This window comes from Artemia franciscana, chromosome 15 (genome assembly GCF_032884065.1).
Source record: "Artemia franciscana chromosome 15, ASM3288406v1, whole genome shotgun sequence".
Taxonomy (NCBI): domain Eukaryota; kingdom Metazoa; phylum Arthropoda; class Branchiopoda; order Anostraca; family Artemiidae; genus Artemia; species Artemia franciscana.
Window position 1 is genome coordinate 109508 of NC_088877.1, and position 20736 is coordinate 130243.

At 37.8% G+C, this 20736-nt stretch overlaps 1 protein-coding gene across 4 annotated transcripts in view; it reads left to right on the forward strand.

The window, feature by feature from the left end:
- Positions 1–20736, forward strand: part of LOC136036667 (protein phtf-like) — a 168580-nt gene that overhangs the window by 67654 nt on the left and 80190 nt on the right. For 3 of the 4 annotated variants that reach the window (XM_065718974.1, XM_065718971.1, XM_065718973.1), the window contains 2 exons: positions 6873–6981; positions 15243–15640. In XM_065718974.1, the coding sequence (XP_065575046.1) occupies positions 6873–6981; positions 15243–15640 (507 nt within the window). The remainder of the gene's footprint in view (positions 1–6872; positions 6982–15242; positions 15641–20736) is intronic. The other variant, XM_065718972.1, reaches the window with a different exon arrangement.

Consider the following 20736-nt stretch of genomic DNA (forward strand, 5'->3'; position numbering starts at 1 on the left):
ATCCCCAAAAACATAGTTATTATGATTTTCGACTATGCTAAACAAAATGGCTATCTCAAAATTTTGATCCGTTGACTTTGGGAAAAAAAAGAGCGTGGGAGGGGGCCTAGATGCCCTCCAATTTTTTTGGTCACTTAAAAAGGACACTAGAACTTTTCATTTCCGTTAGAACGAGCCCTCTTGCGACATTCTAGGACCACTTGGTCGATACGATGACCCCTGGGAAAAAAAAACAAAAAAAAAAAACAAATAAACACGCACCCGTGATTTGTCTTCTGGCAAAAAATACAAAATTCCACATTTTTGTAGATAGGAGCTTGAAACTTCTGCAGTAGGGTTCTCTGATACGCTGAATCTGATGGTGTCATTTTCGTTAAGATCCTACGACTTTTAGGGGGTGTTTCCCCCTATTTTCCTAAATAAGGCAAATTTTCTCAGGCTCGTAACTTTTGATTGCTAAGTAGGGTTCTCTGATACGCTGAATCTGATGGTGTGATTTTCGTTAAGATTCTATGACTTTTAGGGGGCGTTTCCCCCTATTTTCTAAAATAACGCAAATTTTCTCAGGCTCGTAACTTTTGATGGGTAAGACTAAACTTGATGAAACTTATATATTTAAAACCAGCATTAAAATGCGATTCTTTTGATGTAGCTATTGATATCAAAATTCAATTTTTTAGAGTTTTGGTTCTTATTGAGCCGGATCGCTCCTTACTACAGTTCGTTACCACGAACTGTTTGATAGTAGAGAATAATTACTACAAAATTGGATTTTCTTTAGTTTATAAAGTTGTTGTGCTCGAATTAGGAATGAATATATAGGTAATATAATGTCTGGAAATGTATTGTGAAGTGTCTGCATTAACATTTCGGGTGGGGGGGCAATTTTACAAGGGTGTCAATAAGCAAAGTCTTTCGGGAAAGGGCAATGTGACAAGGGTACCAATAATTGACAAATTGACAAATTTATTTAAAAAAATTGAAAAACAGAAAAAATATTTTAATTAAATATTTATATTTGGCTAAGAATCCGGCTCAAATCCAGGCTAATGCATACAGTGCAGTAGATGCAGACTCTTAGTTGAAGCTGAGAAAAGGAAAAAGGAGAAAATCAAGGAGGTGAAGAAGAAGGTCTAAGAATGTGTTTCAAGCTGTGCAAGTTTCAAGGCTTGAAAGATGCTTGCAAAATAAGTTCTTTTGGAAAGAAGAAGAAGAAACGAATTTGGCTCAAATCGTGGTTAATGCCTACAGCCCAGGAGAAACAGGCTTCAAGACGAACGTGGAAACAAGGAAAAAGAAAGAATAAAAAGGAAAATCTGAGTTATCAGTGTTCAGACTTGTCTGCACAGAATCTTTCAGGTCTTGTCAGCAGGGAATGGGTCGATGTAAAAAATCTGAAATCATCCTCCCTGACCCTAATCTGGGATTTAGATATGTCCCTTAGAGTCTCATTCATCTAGCAAAACAACTTTAAGAGTTAGCGAAAAGTCGCTATTTTCTACTTTTACTGACATTTTTAGTCGGCGTGCTTTTTCTCATAATCGATATATCCTCCAAAATTTAAATAATTTCAATGATTGGGGTAAGAAGATTCGGAAAATGTGCATTCTCAGCCGTTAATTTTTCTGGACGGGTGTCTTAGGAACGGCTCAGAGGAGGGGTAATTCTTCCTTTTGACCCATGATTGTTTCCCCTGTGTGCAAGGGCGCCGACGGAATATTCTCCAGGGGGAGGGCAGACGCCAGAATAGCAGTAGTGACACGCAATATATTTCAGGATATTTTTTTGTAGGAATAAGTTTATTTTTAAATATTTATAGCGAAAAACTTTCAAATAAAAACAGCAATTAAAGTGGATGCAAAATGAAACAAAATACATTAAATTTTAAATGACGAGGATTCCTGGCAAAGGGATCAATTTATTTAATATATAATATGTCTAATTATTATGCATTTAATCTTAAAAGAAAAGCAAATTCAAACCAAAATTACAGGAAGATTTATTGCTTTCGTAGGTTATAACAGATGTAGACTTTTAATTTATACAATTTCCTACGCCATAGAATAGTTAAAGAGTAGAGATACTCAAAAATCATCCTGCCTGCATAAATACCCTGTTTTGATCTTCTAACGGCCATGTAAAATCTACCTCTTTCAAAACAGGAGGAGTAGTTTACAGAAGGAGTAGAGATGCTCAAAAATCATCCTGCCTGCATAAATACCCTGTTTTGATCTTCTACCGGCCATGTAAAATCTACCTCTTTCAAAACAGTAGGAGTAGTTTACAGAAGGAGTAGAGATGCTCAAAAATCATCCTGCCTGCATAAATACCCTGTTTTGATCTTCTACCGGCCATGTAAAATCTACCTCTTTCAAAACAGGAGGAGTAGTTTACAGAAGGAGTAGAGATGCTCAAAAATCATCCTGCCTGCATAAATAGCCTGTTTTGATCTTCTACCGGCCATGTAAAATCTACCTCTTTCAAAACAGGAGGAGTAGTTGACAGAAGGAGTAGAGATGCTCAAAAATCATCCTGCCTGCATAAATACCCTGTTTTGATCTTCTACCGGCCATGTAAAATCTACCTCTTTCAAAACAGGAGGAGTAGTTTACAGAAGGAGTAGAGATGCTCAAAAATCATCCTGCCTGCATAAATACCCTGTTTTGATCTTCTACCGGCCATGTAAAATCTACCTCTTTCAAAACAGGAGGAGTAGTTTACAGAAGGAGTAGAGATGCTCAAAAATCATCCTGCCTGCATAAATACCCTGTTTTGATCTTCTACCGGCCATGTAAAATCTACCTCTTTCAAAACAGTAGGAGTAGTTTACAGAAGGAGTAGAGATGCTCAAAAATCATCCTTCCTGCATAAATACCCTGTTTTGATCTTCTACCGGCCATGTAAAATCTACCTCTTTCAAAACAGGAGGAGTAGTTTACAGAAGGAGTAGAGATGCTCAAAAATCATCCTGCCTGCATAAATACCCTGTTTTGATCTTCTACCGGCCATGTAAAATCTACCTCTTTCAAAACAGGAGGAGTAGTTTACAGAAGGAGTAGAGATGCTCAAAAATCATCCTGCCTGCATAAATACCCTGTTTTGATCTTCTACCGGCCATGTAAAATCTACCTCTTTCAAAACAGGAGGAGTAGTTTACAGAAGGAGTAGAGATGCTCAAAAATCATCCTGCCTGCATAAATAGCCTGTTTTGATCTTCTACCGGCCATGTAAAATCTACCTCTTTCAAAACAAGAGGAGTAGTTGACAGAAGGAGTAGAGATGCTCAAAAATCATCCTGCCTGCATAAATACCCTGTTTTGATCTTCTACCGGCCATGTAAAATCTACCTCTTTCAAAACAGGAGGAGTAGTTTACAGAAGGAGTAGAGATGCTCAAAAATCATCCTGCCTGCATAAATACCCTGTTTTGATCTTCTACCGGCCATGTAAAATCTACCTCTTTCAAAACAGTAGGAGTAGTTTACAGAAGGAGTAGAGATGCTCAAAAATCATCCTTCCTGCATAAATACCCTGTTTTGATCTTCTACCGGCCATGTAAAATCTACCTCTTTCAAAACAGGAGGAGTAGTTTACAGAAGGAGTAGAGATGCTCAAAAATCATCCTGCCTGCATAAATACCCTGTTTTGATCTTCTACCGGCCATGTAAAATCTACCTCTTTCAAAACAGGAGGAGTAGTTTACAGAAGGAGTAGAGATGCTCAAAAATCATCCTGCCTGCATAAATACCCTGTTTTGATCTTCTACCGGCCATGTAAGATCTACCTCTTTCAAAACAGGAGGAGTAGTTTACAGAAGGAGTAGAGATGCTCAAAAATCATCCTGCCTGCATAAATAGCCTGTTTTGATCTTCTACCGGCCATGTAAAATCTACCTCTTTCAAAACAGGAGGAGTAGTTGACAGAAGGAGTAGAGATGCTCAAAAATCATCCTGCCTGCATAAATACCCTGTTTTGATCTTCTACCGGCCATGTAAAATCTACCTCTTTCAAAACAGGAGGAGTAGTTTACAGAAGGAGTAGAGATGCTCAAAAATCATCCTGCCTGCATAAATACCCTGTTTTGATCTTCTACCGGCCATGTAAAATCTACCTCTTTCAAAACAGGAGGAGTAGTTTACAGAAGGAGTAGAGATGCTAAAAAATCATCCTGCCTGCATAAATAGCCTGTTTTGATCTTCTACCGGCCATGTAAAATCTACCTCTTTCAAAACAGGAGGAGTAGTTGACAGAAGGAGTAGAGATGCTCAAAAATCATCCTGCCTGCATAAATACCCTGTTTTGATCTTCTACCGGCCATGTAAAATCTACCTCTTTCAAAACAGGAGGAGTAGTTTACAGAAGGAGTAGAGATGCTCAAAAATCATCCTGCCTGCATAAATACCCTGTTTTGATCTTCTACCGGCCATGTAAAATCTACCTCTTTCAAAACAGGACTATTCTCACCCTTGAACTTAAATCCCTTATGTATTCAGACATTAAAAAGAAGAAGAAATAGAATAGCAAAAGTAAAACAAAATTTAAACATACTATCCAGCTGTCAAGCCTATTCAACTAAATAAAATGAGCAGGTTCAAAAAAAAAAAAAAATTCTTCACAGTCGAATCTTATCAAAAAGTTTGTGATAAAAAACTGGAAGTAAAAAGTGACTTGGGTCAATATTCACCAAAACTAAAAATGGAATTCCCATGACAATTGCTAAACCGGTAGTATTAACTTCATTTGCTGATTCTAAATCTATACAATTCTTTCAGTTCATTGTTACCCACCCAAAACTGAAAATCTGAGATAATTTGCCTCATTTTTCAAAGAAGGAGGAACACCCCCCCCCCAAAAAAAAAGCAAGCGATTCTGTTGAAAATCCCTTTATCAGATACATCATATCAGAGTTTTAAGCTCCGATCTTCAGAATGTAAAATTTTGCATTTTTTTTATTCAAAAGAAATATCGTCGATGCATGTTTAGGCTATTTGTTTTGCTTTTTCCTATGGGTGATTGTATCAAACCGAAGGTCCAAGATAATTGGGAGAGGGCTGATTTAAACGTAAATTTAAAGCTCTGTTTAAGTGACCATACAGATTGGGCCTAGAGAATGTCTTGTTATCTGCCGTTTTAGGGCATCAAACTACGACTTTACCCCGAAGATGATGAATTTGCAATCAATTTAAAATTCTGATAAGCTAATTGATTTGAACGAATCAATAACTATATTTTAGGCTTCCTAGTTGCAAAAGAAGGAATGCCACACGGTGGTAGTGGTGGATTCAACCAAGTTGATTCGCTTTGTTTGTAATGAAATTAGGTTATTTTTTGGTGATCTGTAATGGAATATCAGCTATAATGAGGGGAGGGAGTCATTGTTTAAGTGGGGATAGGGCAGATTCCTAAAAAAGTACATTTTAATGGACAAACTGCTTACTCTTCGTGAGGCTTCAGATAAATGTTGAAAGAGGTAGGGGGAGTAGGAATTAATTAACAGTAAAACAGTAAAATTAATATAGTAAAAGTCTAACTTCACCGTTACTGAGAAAGGGTCATCATATTTTAGTTTTGTGTTTTGTTTTAAGTTTTTTTTTTATATTTTTATCAGTTTATTCTGCACTGAGGACGGTCAAGCGGAGGTCTTGACCGAAATATTTTCATAATTTTCATTTTCACTGACTGTTAATTGTCCTCGTTCTTCCCTTCTTTGCGATTTTGTGTTTTGTCCCATACGAAAATTCTTTATATGTCTTGCTTTCTCTTTACCGATTCAATTTTACGCGTCGAGATGTTAAGAGTAAATGTCCGTGGTAAATTTTCACCAGGATTGAATTGTTCAGATCATATTTCTGTGGGAGAGGGTGGTTTTTTCTGTGGATGTGGAGCCAGATATCCTAGCGTTATTTAGAAAAACGATCCGAAATTAAATTAAAAAAAAATGTTTAAAAGTTTATTTTAACTGAAAGCAAGGAGAAACACTAAAACCTAAAACGAACAGAAATTATTACGTATACGAGGGGGTTTGCCCCTCCTCAATATCTCGCTCCTAATGCTAAAGTTTAAATTTTGTCGCAATTATTTAAAAACGACTCCTGAAACACAAGGGCCGTTTAATTAGAAGAATAAGTAACTTCTGTGGGACCTGTGCCACATCACCTTCAGATTTTTTTTTTCCGGTAGCCTATGTGTGAATGCAATGCAAAGATGATTTTCAAAGTTTGAGTGTTTGTAAGCTAAGGCTAGTTCAACCGCCATTTTCATTAAGTTGACATTAACATAACCATGATCTACTACTACTAACGACTCACTGCAGCCTGAGGCCAAAGCATCTATGCTTGCTTCTCCATCCCAATCTATTCAAGTCTTTCTCTTTTCACCCTCACAGGAAGTTCCGATTCCTCTTTAATATTTCCTTACGACCTCCTCATACCCCATTTGTAGACGGCCTGCTTTTCGTTTGGCCCTAGATGGTTAGCTGCTAGGATGATCTTTGACAATTTTTCATCCTTTATATGCAGAACATACCCTATCCATATGAATCTTTGCCTCATTATGGTCCTAGAAAGTGGGGTCGAACCAACTTTTTTGTATAGTTTACAGGTTGATATGCAGTTTCAGACTGGTTTGTGAATTGACACGTCTTAGTTCTGCTGTGACGTCAAGCGGCTTTGAGTTGTGATGAAATGTTAGCAACACCTCTAACTTTTTAACTTTATTTTCTTATTTCTGTTTTATTTGATTTTATTTACCTATTTGATTTTTTTATTCTATTTCATTTTTGTCTAATTTATTTTAAATTCTTTCTTTCTCCTTTTTTGTTTTAAATCGCCAGTTTAAGTTAAGTGAACACCTTTTCTCTGTCTTCTGTTGCAGCAGCAAGTGGTTCCAAATCCTCTTTGGATACAAGTAATAATGAAGGATGTAACGAGGAGGTTGTTGGTACCTCAAAATCTCAATCATTCAGCCAAAGAGAGAAAATAAGGTCAGTTTCAAAAATGTTGGTCAAGTGACTAAAAAACTATGCATACAGCATATGCCTACACTCCAATGGGAACACCAAAGCTAACTTCGTCCGGGATATTGTACCCAAAAAGACCCTTTTTTTGGTATTTAACCCCCCCCCCTTGCAACCATCCTCTGGTACAGATTCAACAAAATTTCTCAATGTGTTGCTTTGTTCTTGTATACATACAGCAAATATATAGACCTCTATCGCCTACAGTACAGAGTCGCACTCGTAGGGTTAAGACTTTGTAGCCCGGGCTTTCCCTGGTGCCCAAATTTTGCATGGACGCTACTTATTCCAATTTTTGTATAAAATAGTTTTTTGTTAATTGGGGTTCTCCGAAAAAAATCGCAAGCTTGTATTCGCTGATCTGTGTTGTTACCTAGCTATGCCTCAAGCGCTGTACATTTTGTCACTTTGGGTTTCACTATGGAAAACCAAGGAGTTGAAGGACCGTTTGGGATTTGGTCGTTATTTGCAGTTTTTAGTAAGTTTTCCATTAATTCGCAAGAACAGTACTATTTTATAAAAATATTCTTTTCCCGACTCTTTAGACTTTACGAATTATGTAGAGTGCGATGTATTCAACACGAGTGTAAATTTTGCGGTTTTTATTCTTCACGCTTTTAAACATCTTTTTGTCTTTTATGTTTTTCGGTTCGTTTCTTTTTTCCTTACTCTGATTCTTCTTTTGTAGACCTGTAAAAAGACAAGAATAAATTCACCGTAAAAAAAAAACCTTCTCCGTAATCTCAATGTTCGAATAATTTTTTTTTCAGTTAAGCTTTTTATCTTTTAATCATTTAATCTTTTTTGAAAAAAATTACTTATAGCTTTTATCCTTTTCGAAAAAAAACAACTAAAATCTATTGAAGATAACATTAAAAAATACAAAATAATAATTTAACACAAATATTCCTTAAAAGGTTTAATAACCTATATTATAGTGAATGAAAAACGTTTACGTAGTAATTAATACAACATCTAGCAATTGACATAGAGAAGAAGGAAAAAGAGAGAGAGAGAGAGAGAGAGAGAGAGAGAGAGAGAGAGAGAGAGAGAGAGAGAGAGAGAGAGAGAGAGAGAGAGAGAGAGAGCAAAGCTATGAATATGAAGAGCAGAAAACTCGCAAAAAGAGTATATGCTGAAAACTGGATTTATAGGCAGAAACTGGAATAGATTAAAGAAAATTTTGTACTTTTATTACATACCTCCTACCGCTCAAGTTGTGTATTGACGACTGTGAACATGTTCCTTTCATTAGTTTCTTTCAACTTAGCGTGAGAAAAGACAAAGAGAAGTGACAAAATAAATCGGAAATTTATAATTTGGGCTATATATTTGCGCATTAGGGGGGGGGGATAAAGTATTTGGACAATATGAAGTCTGAAAATAATTCTTACTTCATAATATTGGAGTAATTGTAGCTATCACATTTTGCATGATGACCCGCTGTATTTTATCCTCATCCTCCTAATATGCAATTATATAGCCCAACTTTTTTTCCAAAGTACTATATTTTTATCATACTTAGGTATATTTTATTAGCATTAACCTAACTTCACTATATATATATATATATATATATATATATATATATATATATATATATATATATATATATATATATATATATATATATATATATATATATATATATATATATATATATATATATATATATATATATATATATATATATATATATATATATATATATATATATATATATATACTACTACTACTAATAACTCACTGCAGCACCAAGCCGCCCGAGGCCAACACAGCTACGCACGCTCCTCCTCCAACCTAATCTATTTAAAGCCTCCCTCTTTACACCCTCCCAGGAAGTTCCCATTTCCTTTAAATCTTTATTTATGACATCCTCCCAACCCAGACAAGGACGACCTGCTTTCCGTGTAGCCCCAGACGGTTGGCCAAAAAGGACAATCTTCGGTAATCTTTCATCCTTCATCCGTAGAACGTGGCCTAGCCATCTCAACCTTTCTTTCATTATAGCCCCAGAAAGCGGGATTGAACCACACTTTTCATACAACCTACTGTTTGAAATACGGTCAGTCAGCCGGGTACCCAGAACAATCCGTAGGCAATTTCTCTGGAAAACATCTAGTAAATTTTCATCTGCTTTTCGGAGTGCCCATGCTTTAGAGCCATATTTGACCACTGTTATCACTGTAGCTTTCAATATTCTCGGTTTGTAGGCTTATCTTTCTATTCTTCCAAACTTTTTTTAACTGGGAAAAAACACCTTGGGCCCTAGCTATTCTATTTTTAACATCTTCACTGCTCCCACCATCTTTACTAATAATACTACCAAGGTAACTGAAGCTCCCAACCTGATCAATCTTTTCGTTACCTAATGTCACCTGTTCATCTTCACTTATTCCTAGCCTTAGTAACTTAGTCTTCTTAACATTAATTTTCAAGCCTATTTTAGCACCCTGAACTCGTAAAACCTCTAAAAATTCATTCATTTTGCTAACACTTTCATCTAATATGCTTAAATCATCAGCATAATCTAAGTCCAGGAGCGTTCTACCTCCCCATTTGATTCCATGGTCTCCAATTGCCTTTCCTGTGCTCCTTAAGACGAAGTCCATCAAAATGATCCATATAAAGAGAGATAGAACACAACCCTGCTTAACTCCTGATTTAATACAAAACCAGTTGCTAACCTCATTTCCTACCTTAACCGCAGCAGTATTATTCTCATACATAGCGCAAATCACTTTAATGTATTTTTCTTGTATACCATATAACGATAAGACCTTTGTTAACGCTGTTCTATCAACAGAATCGAAAGCTTGCTCATAATCGATAAAACTAAGGACTAAAGGTGCTTGACAACGAAGGGACTTCTCAATTATTAACCTAAGAGTGAAAACATGGTCGACACATCCTCTACCTTTTCTAAAACCGCATTGTTCTTCCCTTAAAACTTTGTCTACAGCATGTCTCAGTCTAAAAAGTATCATATTACTCAATAATTTGCTACCTACAGAGACCAGACTAATGCCTCGATAATTACGACACTCGCTCTTGTCACCTTTCTTATACAGTGGTTTAATTAAGGTTTTCCTAAAATCATTGGGTACTTCCCCTTTTTCAAAAATCATGTTCATAATCTTCAGTAGCATATTCCTAACCTCAGAGCCACCATATTTAAGAAACTCATTAATCATACTATCAGCACCTGGGGCCTTATTATTTTTTAATCCTTTTATTACTGTCGCTAATTCTTCCTCACTAAACAAATCTTCCTTCACATCCAAGGTATCACAAACTTTTTCATTTTCATCTATATCTTTTCATGCGACTGTATCTCGGTTTAGCACATTCTCAAAATGTTCCACCCATCTTTCTTTAACTTTTTCCTTATCACTAATTGTGGCCCCATTTCTATCTTTAACTGGGACTAGTCCGGATTTACTACTCCCTTTCAATTTATTAACATGCCAGTATAATATTTTACTATTATGCCGTCTAGCCGCATCTTCCAGATCCTCAGCAATTTTATCCATCGCCTCCACTTCACATCTCCTTAGTTCATATTTTAATGCTTTCTCCACTTTCTTTACATTCCTTTTGTGTTCATACGACCTATCACTCAGATAATTCTTATACAAACCCCTTCTACTCTCTATTAAACCTAAAGCTTTTTCACTAATATTCCTAGTTGCAGTATATATATATATATATATATATATATATATATATATATATATATATATATATATATATATATATATATATATATATATATATATATATATATATAGTATATATATATAGTATATCTATATATATATATATATATATATATAGTATATATATATATATTGTATATATATAGTATATATATATAGTATATATATATATATATATATATATATATATATATATATATATATATATATATATATATATATATATATCTTTTACTCAGTGGATACTACTGACATAGGATACGAATAAATTCATTCATTGTAGTCTTTAAAGACTTGATCAATAAGGCCCCCGGATCCCGGGATACGCTGGATTTGGTATAGACTTTATGCAAAGTTTCATGTAGAATAAAATTTTTAGCTTTTATTGAATGAAGGATAAACAACGGCATATTCATAAAATTATTTGTGCTTGAAGTAGTTAAAGGGGGCAAATGAGTTCTGGGGAGGACCAACTGCCTCCTTACCGCATAATATTTTATATACTTGATCGCACCAAAAAAGTATATCCTCCTTCACCTTGTTAAAGCACAAATAACTCGAAAAATGCAAAAATAGGGCACTAGCTTTTCCTTCTCCTAAAATTTCTTTATTATGTGATGTTTTGGTGATTCGAAATGACAAGAATGCAGAGCCCCATTCCCCCACAAGGGTTGGATCAGATACACACCCTAGGAAGGGGATAACTAGAACAATCAGTCCACCCTTGATTTATTTTTGAAAAAAAATTCTTTGGCAAATTTGTTTCTGGTGAATTCTATGAATTCTGATATAGACTTTATGCTAAGTTTTGTATAGGATAAAACTTAAATTTTTTTAGGTATTACAGGATAAATAAAAGCATATTAGTAAAACTAATTTACGCTTGAAATGGTCTAAGGGGGTAAGCGGAAGCCAGGGGCAACTGCCCCCTCCCCTCAGCAATTTATATGCCTGGGTAGCTCTCCATTAAACTTCTCAGGTTTGAAATCGATATCCAGGAGTCCATAATCAGATTTGTCAGAAATCTTAAATATAACAATTGAAAGAACCGACATCTCTATCCTGAAAAAAGGGTAAACCCAGGAATAAACGAAACCCAATCATCCGATGTAAGGTAGTAAACAAATTCTCATAATCCTTGTTGTATCCATCTCATAGTGTAATATTTTTTGACAAACTTAACATGATTATCTTCTTGTAATCAATAATTGCGTGCTTGGGGATGGATTTTAAAGCTTTTACTAATATTTATTACGAGCCAAGGTTTATTCAGGATTTTTTTCTGAGGGGGGGAGTGCTTTTCGGTCACTGAATCGGCCAGCCATAAAGTCGGATGTCCTCAAATGGGGTAGGTTATATTATAAGAGAAAATACGAAGGATATTATAATTTCTTGGACTGGGGCGCCAATTAAGGGAGCTTAGTAATTCCCCCTAGCTTATAAAGAAATCTGTTTTTCATTTTCATTAAAAAAGATTGAAAACATACCCCCTATTTTACACGACGCCTTTTTGTATCTTCATTAACAAATCGAAGAATATTTATCCCCCCCCCTAAATTGGCGCCCTAATTGGTCAGTGGGACTTTGTGAGGAATGAAGCTTTTAGCATGTTGAGGTGGAGTACGAGTGTTTGAGGCTGTGTTGAGCTTGGGCATCTTAGTATTATGGAGATTATAGTAGTTTTATCACTACGAAATTCTGATGATTAATTTTAATTTGAAACTGTCAAAACATACTAGGATAGCAATTTTTATATGGACCACACTTTCCGCTGTCACTTACATCTATAATTGCTTTGGAGTTGATTCTACAACATTCCACAAGGTAGGGAAACATTCCACAACCTGTGCGATTAAAATTTTAATGTAAGAAGTAGATAAAGATGTTTGTACGGGTGTATGGATATTCGAAATATGTGGCTTTAAATTATATTTAGATTTTGTAAGTAACGTTTTACGTCTTTGACAAGTTTTGCGTATTGAAAGATACAACATTCTTCATTTTTACACTGCAAAATTTGCAGTTCGTTTTACAGATGTGTGCTCGAATCATCTTATGTTTTGTATAAAATAAAATGCAAGTTGTACTAAATGACTACTACTGCTAAATGGCTAGCAACTCACTGCAGCACCAAGCCGCTCGAGGTCAACACAGCTACACACACTCCTCCATTCCAATCTAATCAAAGTCTCCCTCTTATATCATCTCAGGATGTTCCCATATTCCTTAAATGTTTCCTTACCGCATCCTCCCACCCCATTCGGGACGACCCGCTTTTCGTTGGGCCCTAGGCTATTCCTAGACTGACAAGGACAATTTTAGGCAATCTGTTATTCTTTATCCGCTGAACTTATCCGAGCCATCTCAACCTTTCTGTCATTATAGCTCTAGAAGTTACGAATGAAAGATATTTTTCGTCCAACCTGCTGTTTGAGATACGGCTAATTAGTTGGGTGCCCAATACAATCCGTAGACGAATTTTCTGGAAAACATCTTGCAAATCTTCCTCCGTTTTTCGGAGTGCCCACGCTGCAGAACCATGCTTGACCGCTGTCATCACTGCACCTTCCAATATTCTAATCTTGGTTTGCAGACTTATCTTTCTATTCTTTCAAAGTTTTTTTCAACTGTGAAAAAACACCAGGGCGTTGGCTGTTCTTCATTTATCATCTTCACTGCACCCACTTTACTAATAATACTACCACTACCCATCTAGGCCAAACTGTCCACTTGATCCATCTTCTCGTTACCCAACATCACCTTTTTTACCTTCGCTTATTTCTAGTCTTATTGAATCTGTATTTTTACTGGCTATGAAATATTTACAAGAAGTAGCGGTTCCTATTGTAAATTTGTAAAGTATATCTTGAGACTCTAGCGGAGAAAATATCTGATAATAAAAGGTCTCTGGCATTATTATCTAACAAATTCTTCAGTATGTCTTGTATAGGGGAACTCCTAAATATTTGAGTATGAAAATTAGTTTTTATTATTGGGGAGTGGGGGGCTATTGAGACACATATTTTTCATCAAAAGTGGATAAATGTCTCACACTAAGCATGGCACAATATTTTCTAGTACAAGTTACTATGTAAGTCAATATGGGGTTATTTTATGAAGGTTTTCCGTTTAAAAAGTGAAAAAGGGAAGAAAACTTTTTCATCCTTATTATATTATTATTATCAACTGCTCCCAAAAGTATAATCTCTAAACACTTATAACATACTAAACATCCCAAAATTTTTCATGATAAATAGTATAATCTCTAATATCTGTGTATGTCGGCCTCTAAATGTCAAAATCCCGTGAAATTGCATAAAATAAAATCAAAGAAACCATAAGATTGTGGGAGGTTAAGTTTGTCTTCTTTCAATTTAAATTAGAAGAATTTCGAAGAAACCACGGCTCCCGAACCACTACCCATTCAGGACTTACTATCGAATATTGCTTCGATACTAACATGAATAAGAAAATAAAAAGGGGTGTTCCACTTAACGCTATTGCCCAAAAATGTTGGACTCTTTGTTACTGGTGTTTGCTAATTAAAGACAAGTCACTATTAAACATCCTAAAATTGAGAATTTTCATGATATGTAATATAATCTCTCATTTCTTTGTGTATTGTCTTATTATCCAACATTTCTTCGATATTAAGACTAATAAAAAAATTAAAAGGGGTGTTCCACTTTAGCGTTCATGCTATTGCCAAAAAATGTGGGATTTTCACTGAAGTCACTGAATAACTGGACGAAGCTTTAGCTATAGTAAGTGGAATGTTTGAGTAACTACTACGACTAACAACTCCATGCATCACCAAGCGGCCAACACAGCTGGACCTGCTCTTCCCTCCTCCCAATCTATTCAATGCTTCCTTCTTCAACCCCCCATGAAACTTGAATTTCCTTTGAGCCTTTTCTTATGACCTGTTCCTGCTTTATTCAGAGACGACCTGTTTTGTGTTTGGCCCTAGAAGGATGGCTAAAAAGGACTATTTTTGGCAATCTGTCGTTCTTTGTCTGTAAAACGTGGCCTAGCCATCTCAACCTTACTTTCACTGTAGCCTCAAAAAGTGGGATTATTGCTACTTGAATAATTGATGCTAAAATTATTAAATAAGCAACTAGTAACTGTTTAGTGGTTCAGAATAGTCAATAAACATTTCAATTTTTTTGACATCATAAGTTTTACTGAAATACAATATTTATATAATCCACCCACTAAGCCCAGTCCCACGTCTTCGTTAGTTTTGGTTTTCCCTCTTGTCCACAAAAATGACTCTGTTTACAAACATAACAATTATTTTTATCATTTCCAGTTTCACGGTCATAGCGATAACTTATATTTTACGTTTGTGATATCTTTTTAGGTCGTTCAGCGAAGAAAGAGTGCGTACCAAACGTATTGCCAAGAAGTGTCAAAGATCAGTCTCTTTAAATCTTGATCTCGGTGCTCTTGGTCGCACCAGACGAATCTTTTACGGTCAATTTTATGTATATGATATCTCTTTAGGTCGTTCAGCGAAGAAAGAGTCCGCACCAAGCGTATTCCCAAGAAGTGTCAAAGATCAGTCTCTTTAAATCTTGATCCAGGTGTTCTTGGTCGTGCCAGACGAGCCTTTTACGGTCATAGTTTCCTACGGTGGTTAAGATTCAGGGATGCACCTAACCGGCCAAACGAAGACGAAGGATTTGATAGTTTAAATGGGAATTGCTCGAGCAGTTGTGATGATGGTGATGTCGACGTGCCACGTGTGGTTCAAGATGAAACTGTTCATAAAAAAAGAAAAGCCTGTGCTGATAAGGTAGAGAAGCTTCTCCGATGGAAAAGTGATGAAGGCGTTAAAGAAGGTGTTAAAATCATAGAAGATGTAGAAGTTGTTTGTGGAGAGGCTGGCCCACTGTTTGAAGGTGAGTAGGAATTTATGTTCATGAATTTGTCTTATAGTGCAAATGTTAATTTGTAATAATGAACCAAGAATGAATGATACTTTGACTTACTTTTGACTTATCGCTCTTGCTCAGCAGGGTCACCAGCATAGAGGAAACTGGTTGATAACGCCGTCAGTCTTCTCCAAGTAGCCCTGTCCAGGCCTAAGGATGGGGCCTCGTTTGGATTGATGTTGCGATTCAGCAGGCGTTGGTTATTTAATCAGCCCATCTAGTGCGTGGCCTTCCTCGCTTTCAGCCATTTTCCGAAGGATTGAAGTCCGAGATGATCCTTGCGAGGGTACTTAGCGGGAGACGGAGTAGGTGGCCGTACCGCCTTAGAGAGCGGGCTTCTACTTCGGTAGAGAGGTTCGCCAGCTTGAAGGTCTTCAGGATTTCAGTATTGCGGAACTTGTCATAACATTTGAAGCCTTCGACTCGACGCAGGTGTCTAGCCTGAACAGCATCGACCCTTCTTAGCTGTGGTTGGGTTATTGGCCATGTTTCAGGTGAGTACAGCATGATGCTTGAGACTGTGGCGTTGTAAATTCGAGCTTTTGTATCGCGGCTAATATGCGGTTTGTGGAAGACTGCTCTCAGGAGTCGTCCGAACACAGAGCTTGCCTTGCTGATCTGGCTGAGATTTCGGCGTCAAGTGTGCCAATTCAGGATATAATTGATCCGAGATATGTAAGCTGCCTTACCACATCGACAGCTTGGCCATTAATCTCAACAGTTAAGTGTTGCTGATACGTTCTTTTCTATGGGCATGGTCTTCGTTTTCTTCCAGTTGATTTGCTGCCCGGCTTTAGAGGCTGTGGAGGAGGGTGTCTCGAGTTTAGACTTAAGTTGGTCGAGATTTTCATTAAGGACAGCTACATCGTCCGCGAAGGCAACATCGGAAAGAGTCCTCTCGGCATAACTGATGCCGAAAGGGTGGGCATGTTGCGTCTCGTTCAGGATGTGGTCGGTGACGCAGTTAAATAGCTCAGGTGCAGTAGCACATCTTTGCCGTACTCCATTTTGTATGGGGAAGGAAGAAGAAAGCTTCCCGTTAACCAGGACGGCGCTTTCTGCGTTGCTGTAAAGTTCTTTGAATAGGCTGAATATCTTTGGGGATAGGCCCGCAGCTTTTGGGATTAGACAAAGGGATGGTCTGTTAACAGTGTCAAAGGCAGAACGAAAGTCAATGAAAGCTATGTTGGCTGTTTTGTTGCATTCCACTGTCTTCTCAACGATCTGTCTAACTCTGTGAATCTACTCAATTGTCGATCTTCCTGGCTTTAATCCGGCTTGTTGGGGGTGGTGCAAAGCATGTAGGAAACTTATTGCACGTTTCAGCAGTAGTGTCACGAACAGCTTTCCAGGAAACGACAGTAGGGTGATACCGCGGTAGTTGCTGCAGTCCGTCTTGCTGCGCTTGCGCTTAAACACTGGCACAAGGATTCCTTTCTTCCAATCTGATCGTGTAACTTCAGTGCGCCAGATTATGCTGAATACCATCTGCAGCCAGAATATTATTGCAGGGCCGCCTGTTGTGAGTAGCTCAGACGCGATGCCACAATTGCCGGCTGCTTTATTGTTCTTAAGTTTCTTTACGGCCGAGATGATCTCCTCAGGAAAAAATTTGTCACCGTCAGGGGCAGCGGTAGCTTCTGCAGCAACAGCAACAAGCCCTGGGTCAATGCAATCGGGTGGATCTGAGTTGAGCAGTATGTCGAAGGGTTTCTTCCATAGACCAAGACATTGAAATTGATCGTATATGGTTTCTCCATTCGCTGCTTTCAGGCTTGTGGACGCCGTGATGTGTTGGTCAGGCAGCTCACGCAAGATCTTGAATGCGGCACCTATGTCTTTCTTTTGGGCAGCTTGCTCGAGCTCAGCGGATTTGCCTTCAATGAAGTTTTTCTTGTCCTTGTGAAGCATAAAGTTGCGCTGTTTGTTGAGCTGTCTGTAGAGTGTCATATCTCCGCGTAGTCTTGCTCGCCGTCTCTGCTCGATCACTTCGAACGTCTGGTTGCTAATCCGCTCTTTCTTTTTTCGCTGCTTCAAGCTCACAACTTCTGTAGCAGCAGTGAGAACATTAACCTTGAAAGTGTTCCACGCTAACTCGCTTTCTGAACACTGCTGAAGAGACTTAAAGCAGTTAGAGACCTCAACCATATACCGCTCATGAACCGAGGGATCTTGCTTCAGTTGAGAGGTGTCTATCTTCTTGGAGGAAGAGGAGTTACTCTTGTTGGCCCTCAGCCGGAGTTTGATCCCCGCAGAAACAAGACGATGGTCGGTATTGCCGAGCTAGGCACCTCTGTATGAGCGGCAGTTCTGGACAGACAAAAGTCAGCGTCGTCGTACAATGATGTAGTCAAACGTTTTTTTTGTCTTGCCGTCATTGCTGCACCATATGTGCATCGCAATCTCTCTTGGCTCTCACGAACCAAGTATTTGTGACTAGTAGGGCGTGGGTGATGCAGCAATTGAGCAGCCGCTCACCATTATCATTTAGAGCGTCAACTGTCACAGGTCCAACAGCCGCATCATACAGGCCAGAGCTGTTAGCGATACAGGCGTTAAAACCTCCTAGGACGATGAGGTAGCCGTGCGGTGGCACGGAGGAGAGCTCAGAGGACAGCAACGCATAGAAGTCGTCCTTATCATCATCTTCGGCCTCGTTTGTTGGTGCATAGCAGGTAAGAACAGTTATTCTTCCCGTGCTTGCCGTCAATTCTCGCTCTCAGTAGACGCGATGAGATAGGTGTGAATGACTGTAGGGTTTTCCGGGCGAAGCTGCTGAGAAGAAGGCCAACTCCCCCTCTTCTTTGGGTTCCACCAGAACCGTTTCTGTTATTCATGCGGTCGTCACTTAATACCTTTTTATTTCTTTTGCTAAAAGAAGCTTAGAACCAGGCTGGTTCAGCGTCATGACACTCCAGGTGGCAATATTAATGCCACCTTGGTCAGTGATGTTCAAAGGGATACGTCCTTGGGCAGGCCTGGGTCCATTTGGGAAAGTGGGTGGGGCATCGGAGGCTGTATTTCCAGTTCCACTCGTAGCAATGGATTTCAGGAGAAGGGCTGCTAACCCAACCGTCCCTAGGTGCACTTAGTTCTCCGGTGGCTAGTCGGATATCCAGAGGTACGTGAAGTCTGCTCTGCATGTGCCAAGAATGCATGAGAGCAGACTTCGGACGAACACCAATACCAAATTCGGTAAGCTGACCGAAATTTTATTGACCGAAAGTCATTCTGACCTAAATTTTGTCATGCAAAACTGACATCCGTATGTTAATTGAAAACAGAATTCTCTAAGGTTCTCTTAGAAAAAAAAGAAGAAGAAAAAACGATCTTCTGAATAGTCTCCCCTAAGACTCCTCTGAATACTCCTTTAAGACCGCATTTAGTATGCAATGCGGACTTGTACTTTTAAATCGGATGTATTATTTAAACATCTTCTGCCGTCCTTAGTGCGGTAGTGGTTTGTCAATAAGTCCGAGTGTCTTGGATTGATAAAGTAGCCAAAATTTGTGTTTTTTGGCATACCAGCTGAAGCAGAACTTCCTCTGTTGGGGTTTGAAAATTTATAAGAAGGATATATAATACAGAAGGATAAAATTTTATAAGAATGATATATAATAAAAAAGGATAAAATTTTATAAGAAGGATATATAATAAAGGAGGAAATTTTGTAAGAAAGAAGTAGAAGCTTCATCGGAGAAGGTTAAAAGCGAAGATCTTTGCCGAGTGAAATAGACAAGAAGCGTGAAAAGGGCATTTTAATACACTATGTTTCATGGAGGGGGGGAGGAGGGGTTGGAATCTTAATGCAAATATCATCGATCGTACAATATTGTGTGTGTATTTCTACACCTCTCTTGAAGAAACAGCTTTTTGGCTAATGCACTACATAAGTGTTTGGACTAGTTAAGATACGCCCTAAACCCAAAAAAGAAAGGCCTTTTCCGCCTCTAGTTTCAATTTGGGCTTTTCCACCGCTTCTTGGCAGCAATGCTTGTGGCATGGTCTCGCATTAGTTCATTAATTTTGGCTCTGCAAATTATGTAAAGTGATATAAGGGAATAAGCTCCTAGGCCTATAAACTGTATTTCAAGAAAATATAGCTTTTGGTAATATCTATTTAAATGAAATCATTAAACTCAGAAACGAGATATTGCTTTATCTGATTGGTGGTTGTGGATCATTTTTAAGTGGAGGTATGATTTTTTTTTTAAACTCAAATATCAGGCTTATTGACTCTTCCACATTCTTAACGTGTAAAAGAGAAGGAAACTTTACGAAATCTCGACTTATTGTGTTGCGAGAGCAACACTTTGGTTTTGTCTGTTTTATTCTTCTTTTTTTTCTAGCAACCCGATTTCAGCTTATTAGGAAACTTTACGAAATCTTGGCTTAGTTTTCATTTTAAGTTAACCGCGTGGAATCATTTTCTCCACGAGCTCTTGCAAATATAGCAGTGGAGAATGGCTACGGCTCCTTCCATGCTTGGCAACATTCATTAATGTTGCTTTCACTAAGTTTTTGTATCTTCTACCATTTCTAGTAAGTACCATTATAAAGACAACTATACTCCTAGGCCTGTGAAGCCTCTTTAGTAACAATAATCCAAAAAATTGTGAAGGAGAAAAAAAAGAGGTTACTTCTGGCTAGTAAAAAAGGAATAAATATGCAGATATTTTGTTGGAGACATCCTCTCGATCGTCCGCGGTGCAGAAAAGTGGTCGAGCGAAAAAATGATGTCAACCTCAGCAGCGTAGGACTGGCTTTATGTCGTTGACGGTTGCTACAAGCTGCTACGTTGCTACGTTGATGTATTTACAAAAACGTGGAACTTCGCATTTTTTGCTAGAAGACAGATCACGGATGCGTGTTTATTTGTTTGTTTGTTTGTTTGTTTGTTTCTATTTATTTTTCCCAGGGGTGATTGTATCGACTAAGTGCTACTAGAATGTCGCGAGAGGGCTCATTCTAACGGAAATTAAAAGTTCTAGTGCCCCTTTAAATTGACCAAAAAACTTGGAGGGCACCTAGGCCCCCTTCCACGCTCATTTTTTCCCAAAAGT